The sequence below is a fragment of the Callithrix jacchus genome, chromosome 8, assembly GCF_049354715.1.
Source record: "Callithrix jacchus isolate 240 chromosome 8, calJac240_pri, whole genome shotgun sequence".
NCBI classification, from domain to species: Eukaryota; Metazoa; Chordata; class Mammalia; order Primates; family Cebidae; genus Callithrix; species Callithrix jacchus.
This window is the reverse complement of record NC_133509.1, coordinates 89,451,242-89,468,664: the sequence shown is the minus strand read 5'-3', so window position 1 is coordinate 89,468,664 and position 17,423 is coordinate 89,451,242. Positions and strand designations below refer to the sequence as shown.

Here is a 17,423-nt window from a genome sequence, read left to right as displayed (position 1 = left end):
CATTTTCAACACTGTCTACTTTGTATATGATTCTTTCTAATTAATTCTATAATAATGATGGTCCTCAATTTATTTTGTTGATCCACAGCTCCCCTTTCAATTCTATTATTTTGGCTTTTGTCTTATTAAATTCATGTTTATATTTATTTTTTTTAGACAGAGTCTTACTCTATTGCCCAGGCTGCTTGCTGGAGTGCAGTGGTGTGATCTCAGCTCATTGCAACCTCTGCCTCCTGAGTTCAAGTGATTCTCCTGCCTCAGCCTCCCAAGTAGCTAAGATTACAGGTGCCCACCACCACGCTGGCTAATTTTTGTATTTTTAGTAGAGACAGGGTTTCACCATGTTGGCCAGGCTGTTATGGAACTCTGACCTCAGGTGATCTTCCTGCCTCAGCCTCCCAAAGTCCTAGGATTGAGGACTTTGCATCCTAGGAGCCACTGCATCCGGCCTGAATTTATGCTTTTATTGAATTATTCTCTGTTAAATACTTGTGAGGACTTTTCTTCTGTTCCATGAGCTTTGCTTTCTTCTTAGTTGCATTTTTGTCTTTATGTCTCCTGTGCAATATGATCTTCCCACTTGGTTTTCTTTAGTTTTGTTTGGCTGGTGTATATTTCCATGGCTGCCATGCTGTTTCTCTGCCCCCTGCCCATGTTTGGGTGGCTGTTTCCTGACATTGTGTATTTCTGGTATTGTTGAGATATCTCCAGGTTTTCCATGATCACAGAAGCCCATTTGTTTTCCTTACTCTGCTGCAGTCTGGAGCTTGAGAAGTTGTGTTGCATCCCCTTCTTCTGAGGGACTATGGAGGTGGGGACAGAGATCAGCTGTGGTAGGGACAGAGTTCAGCTGCACTGAAGTGCACGCTCTATTAACATCCCTCTCAGCATCTACCTGTTCTTCTGAGATGCTATTGCAGATTCTCTACCAGGGACACATGTCTGTTTAGGGTATGTCTACCCATCCTTTATGGGTAACTTTAGGCTTTGGATGGCTTATTATACTCAATATGAGGCTCTTGAACCTTCTCTGTCATCTCAGAGAATCAGCTTAGTGTTCATATTCTTCCATTTTCTCTCCAAAAGTTACTCCATTCCTTCTGAGGCAGAAGAGAAGAAAGTTAAGAGCCCCCATTTAGTTTGCTTCTCCCTATATTTGGTGAATTTAGTGAGACATCTCAAGATTCTCCTACAGCCCTGCTTCTGGGAGGTTGGGGTAGAGTAAGCATATTTTTTTTTCTTGAGACAGAGTCTCGTGCTGTTGCTCAGGCTGGAGTGCAGTGGCACAATCTTCGCTCACTGCAACCTCTGCCTCCCAGGTTCAAGTGATTCTCCTTCCTCAGCCTCCTAAGTAGCTGGAACTACAGGTGCCTACCATCATGCACCGCTAATTTTTGTATTTTTAAGTAGAGATGTGGTTTTCCCACGTTGGCCAGACTAGTCTCAAACTACTGACGTCAAATGATTTGGGAGGCCTGCCTTGGCCTCTCAAAGTGTGGGATTATAGGCTTGAGCCACCATGCCCAGCCAACTTTTCTGTGTACTTTTCTACCTTGATCCAAAATCTCCTCCAAAGTTTGAATTTTAAGTATAGAGCCTCCATCAAGTTCACTTAAGTTTGCTTGTTTCTAATTACTATTGCCAAATACCCAATGTTAGTTCGTCTATTACTGTTGGTGTTTGAAAAAACTGAAACTGTGGTTTTCTTCTTTGTCACACCACAACCATCAACACAGAAGACTTTGTGACCAAATGGGTGGGGTTTTCTCCCACACACCAAGCAGGGGACACCAGCTAGGTGTCCTGTTATTCAATTCTGATGCTACCTACCTCGAGATAGCCATAGATCCCACAAATTGAAGGCTCAGTCCCCAACACTGGCCCCTCTTTTCCACCAGTCACAAGTCTGGGCCTCTGGAACTTTTGACTGGCTGGTTTCAAGTTGGGGTTTCCACAACCCCATCTTTGGGTTCGATTAATTTGCTAGAGTGACTCAAAGAACTCAGGGAAACACTTATGTTTACCAGTTTATTATGAAGGATACTACAAAAGATATACATGAAAAGATGCATAGGATGAGATATGGGGTAAGAGGTACAGAGTTTCCATGCCCTCCCTGGGCACACCGCCCTCCCTGGGCACACCACCCTCCCTGGGCACACTGCCCTCCCTGGGCACACCTCCCTCCCTGGGCACACCGCCCTCCCTGGGCACACCTCCCTCCCTGGGCATACCACCCTCCCTGGGCACACCGCCCTCCCTGGGCACACCGCCCTCCCTGGGCACACCTCCCTCCCTGGCACACCGCCCTCCAGGAACCGCCACATATTCAGCTGTCTAAAAGCTCCCTGAGCCCTGTCCTCTGGACCTTTTATGGAGAGTTCATTGTGTAGGCATGATTGGAGCACGGTCAGCCGTGTCAAAGTGTGACTGACCTCTCTGTGCAGCTGTCCTTCTTCCACGGTATGAGGCAGGACTGTTTGGAATGAGGGTTTATGATCCATAATCGGAAAGGCAGGGGATGATGAGAATTCTGCCTTTGGTGGGTGGAAGGAGGGCGGAAGGTGAGTGAGAGAGAGAAAAAGAGAGAGAGAAAGAGAGAGATTGATTCTGTTTTCTGAGGCCTGCTTCTGAAGCCTAAAGTACCCCTACATTATAATAAAAGACTGTGAGTTATGAACAAGGCACCATGGCTGAAAACCTGTATCATATCACACTTGACAAGCAACTCTTTGTACATTTCTATAGGCCTACAGCGTTCAGTCTCTGACATGGTGTGTCTCCCTCATCTGCCTCTTTGTTCTGCTACTGTCCTGGAAATGAGAGAATTTTTAAAAATTCCCTGACGTTTTGGTAGGAAGAAACTCCCAGAGTGGGTCCAAGCTGAAAATGAATCCCTTACTGGGTGAAAAACATGGATGTGGTTACAGTTCCTGGCTGAAAATGCTCCCAGTGATACTGTTGAGCCATTTTATGCTAATAAATTCGTCGGGACACACTCCCCTTTTAGTTTATTCCTCGTTTTTCTCCTGTTGCTACTTATAACCATCCTTGTCAACTATCTCATTTCACTATTAAATTCTTCACACAATTTTGGTGATTTCAAAGTTTTTTTTCTTTCTTTCTTTTTTTTTTTAGATAACTTGGAATTAAATTTCAAAGTCTTCTTATGTTATCTTTGCGCATTTGGCTGAAAGGCGCTGCCTCCATTTTATAAGTTAGCATGTATCCAGAGGCCCTGTCCTGCGACAAAAGCACAGGTGCCTCAGTAGCAATATGTATAAGAAAATGTTACCTTTTAGGGTAAAAATTAGAAATTGTCTTTGGAGAAGACAATATTAGTTAATGTTTACACATGTTTTTAAAGGAAGGCAAGAGTTTGCCACTAAAATAAATTCTTACTGAAAGTATCTCTATCTAATCTCTCCTTTTTTTTTTTTTTTTTTTTGAGATGGAGTTTCGCTCTTGTTACCCAGGTTGGAGTGCAATGGCACGATCTCGGCTCACTGCAACCTCCGCTTCCTGGGTTCAGGCAATTCTCCTGCTTCAGCCTCCTGAGTAGCTGGGATTACAGGCACGCGCACCATGCCCAGCTAATTTTCACCATGTTGATCAGGATGGTCTCGATCTCTTGACCTCGTGATCCATCTGCCTCGGCCTCCCAAAGTGCTGGGATTACAGGTCTGAGTCACAGCGCCCGGCTAATCTCTCCATTTTTAAAGAAACTCTCTTGGGCCGGGTGTGGTGGCTCACACCTGTGATCCAAGTGCTTTGGAGACCAAGGTGGGCAGATCACTTGAGGTGGGGAGTTCAAGACCAGCCTGACCAACATGGTGAAACTCCGTCTTTATTATTTAAAAATTTTTTTTTTTAAAGACGGGGTTTCACCATGTTGGTCAGGATGGTCATGAACTCCCGACCTCAGGTGATTGGCTCGCCTTGGCCTCCAAAGTGCTTGGATTACAAGCGTGAGCTACCACGCCCGGCCCCGTCTTTTAAAAAAAAAAAAAAATTTTTTTTTTAAATTTTGAAATTAGAAAAAAAAGAAGAAGAAAAAAAGAAACTCTCTTGGTATCTTTGTTTTCATTTGTTAAATGCAAGGTCATCCTTTGAATGTTGTTTTCAACTATGCTTGAAATAGCTTGAGACCCAGCAGATAATTCTAACAAGGAGGTATCAGCAGACAGTGGGCACTACAGTTAGAGGAAAAAAATGTTGCAGAGCCCCACCCCCCAAAAAAACCCTACAATAAAAAATTTAAAAATTTCAACAAAGAGGAGAATGACAAGGAGGTTTTCCAAAGGATGTTCATATTCTGTATTTAAAAACCCCACTGGGCTGGGCACAGTGGCTCAGTCCTATAATCCTAGCATTATGGGAGGCAAAGATGGGTGGATCTCTTGAGCCCTGGAGTTTGAAACCAGCCTTGGCAACATGGTGAAACCCTATCTCTACCAAAAATACAAAAATTAGCCAGTTTCATAACCCACTCTTAAATAAATAGATTAAAATTTAAAAATAAATAAACCCCACTGACATGAATATGCCTTCCATTTTAGACTAAAGGTGCCTACGAAGCTAGGCAGTGTCCATATTTCTTTCCTGAATATTTCTTTCTTTTTTTTTTGAGACGGAGTTTTGCTGTTGTTACCCCGGCTGGAGTGCAATGGCCCCATCTTGGCTCACCACAACCTCTGCCTCCTGGGTTCAGGCAATTCTCCTGCCTCAGCCTCCTGAGTGGCTGGGATTACAGGCACATGCCACCATGCCCAGCTAATTTTTGTATTTTTTTTAGTAGAGACGGGGTTTCACCATGTTGAACAGGATGGTCCCGATCTCTTGACCTCGTGATCCACCCGCCTCGGCCTCCCAAAGTGCTGGGATTACAAGCGCGAGCCACTGCACCCGGCTTTTTCCTGAATATTTCCAATGGGCCTATGGCTGGAGCAGACATCCCATAAATACTAATTACTGATTATAATGACCAAGCTACATTGTTAGTATAGAATAATTCCATAGGCTTCCCTATTTGTTTGTCTTATCCTAAGCCTATTAGTACCTGCTGCTATGTCAGAAAATCTATATTAGGCCGGGTGCCAGAGGCTCATGCCTGTAATCCCAACACTTTGGGAGGCCAAGGCGGGCAGATCACCTGAGGTCAGGAGTTCAAGACCAGCCTGACCAACATGGCAAAACCCCACCTCTTCTAAAAACGGAAAAAATTAGCTGTGCATAGTGGCAGGTGCCTGTAATCCCAGCTATTCGGGAGGCTGAGGCAGGAGAATCGCTTGAACCCAGGAGGTGGAGGTTGCAGAGAGCCGAGATCATGCCACTGCACACCAGCCTGGGCAACAAGAGTAAAACTCTGTCTCAGAAAAAAAAGAAAATCAACATTAGACACTCTGAAACAAATAAAATATTAATGGCCTGGCAAGGTGGCTCACACCCATAATCCTAGCACTTTGGGAGGCCGAGGCAATTTTTTTTTTTATTTAGCTTAAGTATTTTATTCGTTTGTAACTAAGCTTGTTAACACTATATAATGAAAATGTACAAAGAATAATGTTGCAGTTTTTGGTTAGATTTAAGTCAAAGACATTCATTAATAAGGATCTTTGAATGTGAATATTCCAGAAATTTCTCTAAGCCATCTGATCAGAACAACTGTCTCTGAATTATTACGTTACTTTGGAAAGTATTGGCATACATTTGAATTAAACTCAGAATTTTTCAAAATAAGCCCTCATTTAAAAATCTATTCTATATTCAAAGTAAAACAATATTAATAGAACTTTCCTTTCCAGAAACAATAAAGGAAACAAGGCATTTTGTAAAATGTGGTCCTGAACAAGTCACAGTAAAAAATAAATGTATACTTAACTTCCACCTCCTCAAAACAGAGGCTATTTTCTGTTCCTCAGCCTTGGAAACAAGGTGAAGAACAGCCTATATGCGACTTCGGGCGGGGGGTTGCCAAAACAAAGCTGAAGCAGTTGACCATGGACACCTCAAAATAATTTGGGAGAACCTGACCAAAGGATTCTATTTTTTTTTTTTTTTTTTTTTGAGATGGAGTCTCTGTCGCCCAGGCTGGAGTGCAGTGGCGCGATCGATCTCAGCTCACTGTAACCCCTGCCTCCTGGATTCAAGTGATTCTCCTGCCTCAGCCTCCCAAGTAGCTGGGATTACAGGCGCTTGCCACTACACCCGGCTAATTTTTTTGGATTTTTAATAGAGATGGGGTTTCACCATATTGGCCAAGGTGGTCTTGAACTCCTGACCTCAAGTGATCCACCTGCCTCGGCCTGAGGTCAGGAGTTCAAGACCAATCTGGCCAACATGGTGAAACCCCATTTCTACTAAAGATACAAAAATCAGTATGGTGTGGTGGCATGTGCCTATGATCCCGGCTACTCAGGAGGCTGAGGCAGGAGAATCGCTTGAACCTGGTAGGTGAAGGCTGCAGTGAGCCGAGACTTCGTCATTGCACTCCAGCCTGGACAATAGAGTGAGACTCCATCTCAAAAAAGAAAAAAAAAAAGAAAAAGAAAAAAAATTTTTTGTTACATGTTTTCAAATTCACCCTTGGCATTATGAGATAATCCCTCAAGAGAGTAAAAAGGTCCATTTTTTAATCTCAAAGAAAAGAGTTACAGCAGATGTCACTGGTTAAGAGTTCAGTTGGTGAATAGCATTTCACAATTTGTACCAACATCTGGGGAAAGGAGCTTTGCATGGAAACTGTAAAATAATTGAGCACCAAATCTGCACAAATTCCTTTCTAGAAAATGCGATGGGTCTTTTTTTCTTTTTTTTAATACGAGATTTGGATCTTTTGCTCTGTCCATGCGATGGGTCTTATAGAGACCGGGTCTTGCTATGTTTTGCAGTCTGGTCTGGAACTCCTGGCCTCAAGCGATCCTCCCGCTTCGGTCTCCCCAGGCGCTGGGATTACAGGCATGAGCCACCGCCGCAAATGTGAAAGTTCACATTTATGTGAAAGTTCTATCTTCTTTTGCAAATCAGTTTTTCCAGGATCAAAGTTCTAGCAGCCATAAATACTATCCTCCTAGATATAGGGACCCACATAAGGGCTACTTGATAAGACACTTGCCTCGACAGAGGTGCCACCTGGCCTCTAGGTGGCAGGTGCATTTTTAACTAAACGCGAGTCTGAAGTCACATTATCCTCTTCTCTTGCCTTGAAAGCGTTAAGAGTTGGTTCCTTATCGGTGGTTTAACTCTGTCTCTCTCTTGGCAAGGCCACCTGTTTGCTGATCTTTCATAGGGTGAGGGGACCGGACCAGCGCCCTCTTGACCTCAAGAGGGGGCGAGCGGGCGCCCAGACCGCGTCGCTCCCACCGAGGTCTTGCTACTGGACGCTTGCCTCTTTTCGGATTCGGCTCATTCCGCATCAAGCGGAGGGGTCCCGCCGGTTCCTACGGGCCAGCGCCCTTTTCCTTCACTCCCAGCGCCTGCGAACCCCTCCCGGCCTCTACGGAGTCGCGACCCCTGCTGGGGGCCCCGGGGTTAGGCGGGCGAGGGGCGGGGCGAGCGCCGTGACGCGAGGCGGCGGCGGCCAATGGGAGCGCCCTGCGGCGCCGGCTGAGCCGCCGGGCCATAAAAAGGAGGCGCTGCCCGGCTCCCCTGTCTGTGGCTGCCGGCGGCTCGGAGCGTGATCTAGGCTGGTCGCTTACTTTCCTCAGGTGACTCCGGCCACAGCCCATTGTGCGCGGCTGCCGGCGGAGTTTAGTCGCAGACCTCGAAGCGCTCCAGGGTACTTCCCGAGCGGCAGCGGCAGCGCCGGGTCCATGGAGAAGGGCCCTATGCGGGCGCCGGCGGAGAAGCCGCGGGGCGCCAGGTGCAGCAATGGGTTCCCCGAGCGGGATCCGGCGCGGCCCGGGCCCAGCAGGCCGGCGGAGAAGCCCCCAAGGCCCGAGGCCAAGAGCGCGCAGCCCGCGGACGGCTGGAAGGGAGAGCGGCCCCGCAGCGAGGAGGATAACGAGCTGAACCTACCCAACCTGGCTGCCGCCTACTCGTCTATCCTGAGCTCGCTGGGCGAGAACCCCCAGCGGCAAGGGCTGCTCAAGACTCCCTGGAGGGCGGCCACGGCCATGCAGTTCTTCACCAAGGGCTACCAGGAGACCATCTCAGGTCAGTGCGCCCGCGGGCTGCTCCAGCGGACAGGCGGCGGGGTCGGTGCTTGCGGGAAATGCGCGTAGCTTCCAGGAAGTTTCCTGAGTTGCCTCACTCTTGGCGCTGGGAGCCGGGCGCTGTCACCTCCGAACTCGCCCTAGCCCGTCCCCCTACCGAGTCCCTGCATGGACACTGTGAGGGCGCCCTGGGTGACAGCGACCTCTTCGCCCCGGGACTGGCTGCAGTCGCCTTCCAGGGGCTCTTTCAGCTCCCAGTGTGCAGCCCTCCTCGAGCACTTCGGGCGGGCGTGGGCTGGAGCCTGGAACCCGCTCAATTGAGCGCCCAGCGCGGGATTTTCGGCGGCACCTGCGGTTCCAAACTTCCCCACGATAAGAATCACCTGGGCATTTGCTGAGGCGACGGCTTCCTGGGTAGTTTCTAATTGAGAGCCAGTTGTCGAGGGGTATATCTGGGTTGAAGCCTCGGCGCATCCTCGGGACCTGTACTTTGACTGATTGCCAAGGAACCGCAGTCTTAAGAGAGTTGCACTTTTCTTTTGTCCACCTGGAGTTTACTCCAGTTCAGGGCATTTACAAAAGTCGGCACAATTCTGGGCACGGGCTTTCCCGGAGTTTGAGGTGTGAGATTGCTTGGGCGAGTTTGCTGCCGAAACCTGTTTCTGCCCCCAACCCAACCCCGCAAAAAGCAGTAAAGCTATTCCGGGGTTTCCCGGGGCTCGCTGGGTTCCGGGACTCTGTCGCATCCCCGCACCCTCCCATCCCAAAAGAAAGCCGGGTTGCCCCGGTGCTGTCAGCATCTGAGGCGTGCGGGCTTTCACCCAGAGGGTGGGGATGCAGTCAGCGTGGGTAGGATGCAGGGCGGGTGATGGAGGGTGGAAAATGGGGACTTTGCTGCCTGTTTGCTGGAGAACCAATGTTGGTCTGTATTTAAAACAAATAAAACTTCTGGCTTCTACAGCTGGGACCAAAGACATTATTTTCCAGTCTACACATTCCGTGTATCTTGGTGACATTTATTTTTTTGGCCTAAGAAGCATTCTGCCATTCACTGTTTCTGAAGGAAAAACAGTACCCTGGAAAGGCAAGCTCCGTGCCCCAGTTACTTCTCTGAAAGAGTATGGAGCGATTCCACCAAACAGATCCTGGGAAAAATGTTATTTTTGCCCAGTCTTCCACACCCTAAAGGAAGGGCGGGAAATCAGCATGTGTAAGGGGCGGTGCCCCAAAAGGAAATGATGTTACACTCTAAAACCAAGAATGACTTACAGTTCAGTTTCCAAGTTCACTTTTTGACCTCTCGATTGCAAAAGTTTTTTTTTTTTTTTTTTTTGAGACGGAGTTTTGCTTTCGTTACGCAGGCTGGAGTACAATGGCGCCATCTCGGCTCACCGCAGCCTCCGCTTCCTGGGTTCAGGCAATTCTGCCTCAGCCTCCTGAGTAGCTGGGATTACAGGCACGCGCCACCGTGCCCAGCTAATTTTTGTATTTTTAGTAGAGACGGGGTTTTACCGTGTTGACCAGGATGGTCTTGATCTCTTGACCTCGTGATCCACCCGCCTCGGCCTCCCTTGTTTGTTTGTTTTACCTCTTGATTGCAAAAGTTTGGTTTCAGAAGCGGTTTCAAAATGCAAAGACTGAAGAATAAACATTCAGTTTTCTGTGGATTCAGCTCTTTTGAGGTCTAGGGCTTTAAATTTGTGTGTGTGTGTGTGTGTGTGTGTGTGTGAGAGAGAGAGAGAGAGAGAGAGAGAGACACCACATGTAATGAAATACCTTCTTAGGCCTTGCTCATTTTGCTCCTTGCAGATGCAGAAAGTAGTTTACTCCACAGCAAGAGTATTCACAGGACAGTGTTCTGTAATCTAGCATGGATCTAATTACCCAGAGAGGGATTTCTGACCATAAGACAGGTCACAGAATTACCAAAAGTGACTTGCAGGTTTACTTGAGAAATGGTTAGTAGGAGTATCTCAGGAGCAAAGATTGATCTAAAGAAGGTTAATGACTGCAAAGAACACTTCATTCCATATTAGAACACTGTTCTGGTCAGCTGAGCTTGATGGCTCACACCTGTAGTCCTGGCACTTTGGGAGGCCTAGGCTGGTAGATCACCTGAGGTCAGGAGTTCGAGACCAGCCTGGCCAACATGGTGAAACCCCCCTCTCTACTAAAAATACAAAAAAATTAGCTAGGCATGGTGGCAGGCACCTGTAATCCCAGCTACTTGGGAGACTGAGGCAGGAAAATCACTTGAACCCGGGAGGAGGACGTTGCAGTGAGCCGAGATGGCACCACTGCACTCCAGCCTGGGCAACAGAGTAAGACTCCATCTCAAAAAAAAGACAAAAACAAAAAACTGTTCTGGTCAAGTGTTAACTTATTATTTAAAAAGTCCATGGATGTAGAGACAAAAAGCAGATCAGTATTTGTCAAGGGCTGATGAGAAGTGGGGCGGGAGAATCGCTTGAACCCAGGAGGCAGAGGTTGCAGAGAGTCGAGATTGTGCCATTGTACTCCAGCCTGGGCAATACGGGTGAAACTCTAGTTCAGAAAAAAAAAAAAGAAAAAAAAAATCAACATTAGATACTCTGAAACAAATAAAATATTAATGGCCTGGCAAGGTGTTTAATGAATATGGAGCTTCCTTTTGGAGTCATGAAAATGTTCTGGAACTAGAGAGTGGTGATAGTTGCACAGCATTGTGAATGCCACTGGATTGTACACTTCAAGACAGTTAAAATGGCAAATTTTATGTATATTTTACCACAATATAAAGACAGGCTTTGTGGTGTGCCTGCAGTCCTAGCTACTAGGGAGGCCGAGGCAGGAGGATAGTTGCTGCCCAGGAGAACAGCCTGGGCAACATGGGGAGACCTTGTCTCAGAAATAAGTCCATGGAACATACCGTTTAAGATTATTATTATTTTTTGAGATGAAGTCTTGCTCTGTCGCCCAGGCTGGAGTGCAGTGGTATGATCTCGGCTCACTGCAACCTCCGCCTTCTGGGTTCAAGCCATTCTCCTGCCTCAGCCTCCTGAGGAGCTGGGACCAGCGCCACCACGCCTGGCTAATTTTTTGTATTTTTAGTAGAGACGGGTTTCACCATGTTAGCCAGGATGGTCTCGATCTCCCGACCTCGTGATCCGCCTGCTTCGGCCTCCCAAAGTGCTGGGATTATACATGTGAGCCACTGCGTCCGGCCTGTTATTATTTTTATCTTTTTGAGACAGGGTCTTGTTCTGCTGCCCAGGCTGGAGTGCAGTGGTGCGATCTGGACTCACTGCAGTCTACCGTCTAAATCTCCTAAGTAGCTAGGATTACAGGCATATACCACCATGCCCAGCTAATTTTTGTATTTTTGTAGAGATGGGCTTTTGCCATGTTGCCTAGCCTGGTCTTGAACTTCTGTGCACAAGGGATCTGCTGCTTTGGCCTCCCAGAGTACCAGAATTACAGGTGTGAGCCACCATACCCAGCCCCTTTAAGATTATTATAAGCCATTAATTGAATATAGTCATGCATTGCATCATGATGTTTCATTCAGTGATGGGCCACATGTATGAAGGTGGTTTATAAGATTACAATGGAGCTGAAAAATTCCCGTTGTCTAGTGATGTCTTGGTGATCCTGACCTGTGTAGGCCTAGACTAATGTGCTTATTCGTCTCTTAGTTTTTCCCACTTCTCTCCCCCATGTCTTCGTTTTTTGTTTTTTGAGATGGAGTCTCACTCTGTCACCCAGGCTGATGTATAGTGGTGTGATCTTGGCTGACTGCAACCTCTGCCTCCCAGGTTCAACAACTCTCCTGCCTCAGTCTCCTGAGTAGCTGGGATCATGTGCCACCACGCTCTGCTAATTTTTGTATTTTTAGAAGAGACACAGTTTTACCATGTTTGCCTGGCTGGTCTCAAACTCCTGACCTCAGGTGATCTGCCTGCCTCAACCTCCCAAAGTGCTGAGATTACAGGCGTGAGCTACTGTGCTCAGCCTATGTCTTAGTTTTTAACAGAATTTAAAAATTAAGAAAATTAGGCCAGGTGTGGTGGCTTATACCTGTAATCCAGTACCAGTACTTTGAGAGACCAAGGTGGATAGATTACTTGAGGTCAGAATTTAGAGACCAGCTTGGCCAACATGTTGAAACCCCGTCTCCACTAAATATATGAAAATTACCTGGACATAGTGGTGCACACCTGTAGTCACAGCTACTTGGGAGACTGAAGAGGAGAATCACTTGAACCCAGAGGTGGAGGTTGCATTGAGCTGAGATTGCATCACTGCACTGCAGCCTGGGTGACAGAGTGAGTCTCTGTCTCAAAAAAAATAAAAAGAAAATTCAAAATAGAAAAAGTTATAGAACAAGCTTATAAAATATTTTTGCACAGCTATACAATGTTTTTGTTTTAAGCTGTGTTACTACAAAAGAGAAAGTTTTAAATAATTAAAAAAACATTAAATTAAAAGCAAAGTTTTAAATAATTACATTAAACTAAAGTGATTGATGAAAGAAAATATTTTCTATGTTTAGTGTAGTCCAAGTATATGGTGTTTATGAAGTTTACAGTAGTGTACAGTAATGTCCTAGGCCTTCACGTTCACTTACCATGCATTCACTGACTCACCCAGAACAACTTCCAGTCCTTCAAGCTCCTTTCATGGTAAGTGCCCTATACAAACATACCATCTTAAGTCTTTTATACTAAATTTTTACTGTACCTTTTCTATGTTTAGACATCTTCTAAAGTGATTATTATTTGTATTTTAAATACAGAGGCAGGGTCTCACTGTTTTGCCCAGGCTGGTCTCAAACTCCTGGGCTCAAGTGATCCTCTCAGCCTCCCAAAGTGATGGGATTACAGGCATGAGCCACCACACCTAGCTTAGATATCTTAAAATACACAAAAGCATTGTGTTATAGTTGCTGGCAGTATTTGGGACAGTAATATGCTGTATAGGTTTATAGCCTAGGAACAATAGGCCATACCGTGTAGCCTAGGTATGTAGTATGCTATCCCATCTAGGTTTGTTTAAGAGTAAGCACTCTCTTCTTTCAATGTTTGTGATATGAAACTGTGCATTTCTCAGGTGTTTCTCAGAATGTATCCCCATTGGTAAGCAATGAATGACTGTACTTTGTAATTTTTTTATTTCTATTTTTCATTTATATAGTCTAAAACATCCTGTTATAGCAGACTATACTTTTTAATCGGTTAAAAGCTTTATGTTGATGGTCTTGGTTAATCTTCCAACTTTCAAGTAAACATTTCTTTTATCCCCATGACAAGGAAACTGAGGCAGAAAGGTTGACACAAGTAGTAGAACTGGTATTTGAATCCCAGAGAGTCTGACTGCAGAACTCTTAGCCATTTCCTTGTATTTCTACACAGAGAACTGAATCAGTGTACCTTACCTGTGTATTTCAAACTGTGAGTTGGATCAACAGCATTAAGACAAAGTAGAGTAGAATGGATAAGATCAGTCTATCAGTGTAGTAAGGATAAATATTTTGAGGAACTTCTGTGTAGGTTTTATAGGTATAACTTTTTATGTGTGCCCTGGCTCCAGATGTAAAATGCATTTCTTACTAAGGTCTTGAACTTGTAGTCAAAAGTTTAAAAGGCTGTCCCTAGGGGATCCGCTTAAGGAGTTAATTTCTTTTTCTTTTTCTTTTTTTTTCTAAGAGATACATAATTAAAGAGAAGACAGAGTAGTGAGAACAAGGGTGATGCTGAACTTAAAGACATCAACCTGAATTAGTGGTGGTCTGGGTCTTGGACCAACCTGGATGGCAGGGATAATAAAGGATACTGGTGGGAGATAGGAGTGAGTGGGAACCCACATCTTTAAGTCTATAAACAATTCTGCTCAATCCCTTTTATTTCTTTAGAGAGCATGAGTCGGTGGCCACTATATATTGTTTTTGGATAGGAACATACATACTGCTCTGAAGGTCACTTTTCTGTGCTTGTAAATAAGATACAGGACTTTATATCTTTTATATATCTGTATTCTCTATATTAACTCCTGGTTAGTAATATTGACTTCAGTGTTGTAAAATTTAGAATAAGTTGGTATTTCATATTCTTCAAAATCCTTTTTTCACCCTCAGTTCTTGTGTGGATTTATGCAAATTCCTGGCGTTCTGGGGAATTTGTTCAGTTTTCCCTACATTGCAGCATCTCTCCATGACTGTTGCCTTGTGTACCTTTTCCCTGCTTTCCATTGTGTACATTACCGTGGGAGAATCTGTGGTTGCCTGTGACAGGGCTGTGTACAGTTATACAAGTCTCCCAGTATTGTTCACTACAAACTGTAGCTCATGGGCTAGGAGGGAGGGCTGAAGGAGATGCTATCATCTCTCCCAGGAACTGACTGTCCTTTGAGTCTAGCATCTCAGGCTGATCCTTGGACCAGCTCAGACCAGCTCATCTTGATATATTTCTATCCCATTTCAGTTTAGCCACATCCTACTTCTCTTACATATTCAAGGTTTTAACTTGGTGAGTTCTCCTTTCTATGTAAGGTACCTTTTCTGTATTTCTACTATTCTTTTATTCGGAACCTATACTTAGTTTAATTGGAGAGTCTAGTATTCTCTGAGGGCCTTGATCTTCATGTCCCTGTAAATGATCCTTCCAGGTATAAATGGGAACAGCCTTTCAGACAGCATTATCTACCAAGGATTAAATGGATATGACTTGTTCCATCAGTTGTTTTCTTTGTGAGTTTATGGGAACATGCAAGAGTCTTGACTCTGTCACATTTCTGGTTAAAGTATGTTTTAGCTTGTCTGCCAAGACAGTTTTCATAAATCATGTTAACAGTTCAAAATGTTGGGAAGCATGTATATAATCCAGCCTGAGGAGATGGCATTGGAGGTGACTGACAGTTTTCCTGTCAGGGTTGAGGAAGCACAGACAGTGACAGTGAGTCATATCCCCCACCTCAGCCATTTTCACTAGAAGATTATGTCTATTCGATAAAGATAATGAGAGGCAATTAGATACTTTGCTTATACAAAAAGGCATCTTAGACACCACATACTGAAATGTGGTATCAGTCACAAAAGCTTTATCTTTTTGAACGGTAAACTTCTCTGATTTATTAAGACTGCTGTGGTGAACTAAGAATTTTAACAACTTCTAAGGTGTGAAGGGGAACAAAAAGTTAAACAGGGCACTTGAAATATTCTATAATTGGAATTTTGGAATGAAACAGTTAAGTTACTGAGAAAGGAGGAGAAAAGCCAATCCTAATAGTTTCTTTTAAAAATAGATTATCTAAGGCTGGACGTGGTGGCTCAAGCCTGTAATCCCAGCACTTTGGGAGGCCGAGATGGGCGGATCACCTGAGGTTGGGAGTTTGAAACCAGCCTGACCAATGTGGAGAAACCTCGTTTCTACTAAAAATGCAAAGTTAGCTGGGCGTGGTGGCGCATGCCTGTAATCCCAGGTACTCAGGAGGCTGAGGCAGGAGAATCGCTTTAACCCAGGAGGCAGAGGTTATGGTTAGTTGAGAGCGCACCATTGCATTCCAGCCTGGGCAACAAGAGCGAAACTCCGTCTCAAAAAAAAAATATTATCTATAAACAGTTTTTCTGACACCAGAGGAAAAATCAATATATGTATAACTTCACAATAGCAGACAAAGCCATCAGATTGGTACCTATACTAGTTTCCCAGGGCTGCTGTCACACACTACCACAAACTAGGTGATTTAAGGGACAGAAATAAACAGCCTCACAGTTCTAGAGACTAAAGCGAAAATCAAGGGGTCAGCAGAACCATACTCATTCCAAACCTGTAGTTGGGAGGCTGTTCTTGCCTCTTCCCAGCCTCTGGTGGTGGTCATCAGTTGATGGTGCTCCTTGGTTTGCAGCTGCGCCACTCAAGTATCTGCCTCTGTCAGAGTCCACATTTTTGTTTTGTCTTATAACGATATCTGTCGTATGCGGGAGGGTCCACTTTACTCCAGTATGCCTGTGTTAGTTTAGCTAATTACATCTGCAACAATCCTATTTTCAAATAGTCACATGCTAAGATACCTGGGGTTTTGGACTTCAATATATCTTTGTTGGTGGTGGCACAGTTCAACCTGTATTAGTCCTAAATACTTTTATTCAGAAAAATTGCTAGGAATCTTAGTACAGTTTCATTTACCATCAAGTACCAGGCACTTCCCTGAATGCTGGGAATGCAGGATGAGCAAAACCAGGTATAGTTCCTGCCTTCATGGAACTTACAGCCTAGCAGATAGAATCGCATGAAGTAGAAATGTATTATGAGATTGACAAATGTGATGATAAATGAAAACACAGCTTAGTGAGAGCGCTTGGCATAAGAACTTGCCCAGTTCTGGGAGATGGGAGCATGAATGGGTGAAGTGATGCTTACACCAGCTGATGTCTGAGTAACAAATACTGCTGACTCTAAAAAAAAAAAAAAAAAAAAAAGGAGAGAGAAAAACAACAACAGGCCGGGCGCATTGACTCACTGTTGTAATCCCAGCACTTTGGGAGGCCGTGGTGGGTGGATTACCTGAGGTCAGCAGTTCAAGACCAACCTGGCCATGGTCTTGAAACATGGCTATGGTGAAACATGTCTCTTTTTTTTTTTTTTTTTTAATTTTTTATTGGATTTTAGGTTTTGGGGTACCTGAGCAGAGCATGCAAGACAGTTGCGTAGGTACACACATGGCAGTGTGCTTTGCTTTTCTTCTCCCCTTCACCCACATTTGGCATTTCTCCCCAGGCCTCTATAAATCGTTCTACTATAAGGACACATGTACACGAATGTTCATTGCAGCACTGTTTACAATAGCAAAGACCTGGAATCAACCCAAATGCCCATTGATAATAGACTGAATTGGAAAAATGTGGCACATATACACCATGGAATATTATGCAGCAATCAGAAATGATGAGTTTGTGTCGTTTGTAGGGACATGGATGAATCTGGAGAACATCATCCTCAGCAAACTGACACAAGAACAGAAACATGTCTCTTTAAAAAAAAAAAAAAAAAGAGAGAGAAAAACAAATAGTGCCGATTGCTGACTTTGTGCTAAACACTGAGTTTTTATATGTGTACCTCATTTGATCTTCACAGTAGCATGATGGGGTAGGCAATATCATTCCCGTTTTCTAGATAAGAAAACTGGGGCACAAAGAAAACTTTCCCAAGACTGTATCTTCAAAGTGGTGGAGCTGAGAGGATGACAGAGAATAAGAATCATTGTAATCTCTGACATTTAATTTAATTTTAATAA

The 17,423-nt window shown here is 44.8% G+C and overlaps 1 protein-coding gene across 1 annotated transcript in view; it reads left to right on the top strand.

The window, feature by feature from the left end:
- The first annotated feature begins 7,649 nt into the window (after window positions 1-7,649).
- GCH1 (GTP cyclohydrolase 1) overlaps window positions 7,650-17,423 on the top strand; it is a 50,231-nt gene continuing 40,457 nt past the window's right edge. Inside the window, exon 1 of the mRNA XM_035260573.3 lies at window positions 7,650-8,154. Within this exon, the coding sequence (XP_035116464.1) occupies window positions 7,812-8,154 (343 nt within the window). The 5' untranslated portion in view covers window positions 7,650-7,811. The remainder of the gene's footprint in view (window positions 8,155-17,423) is intronic.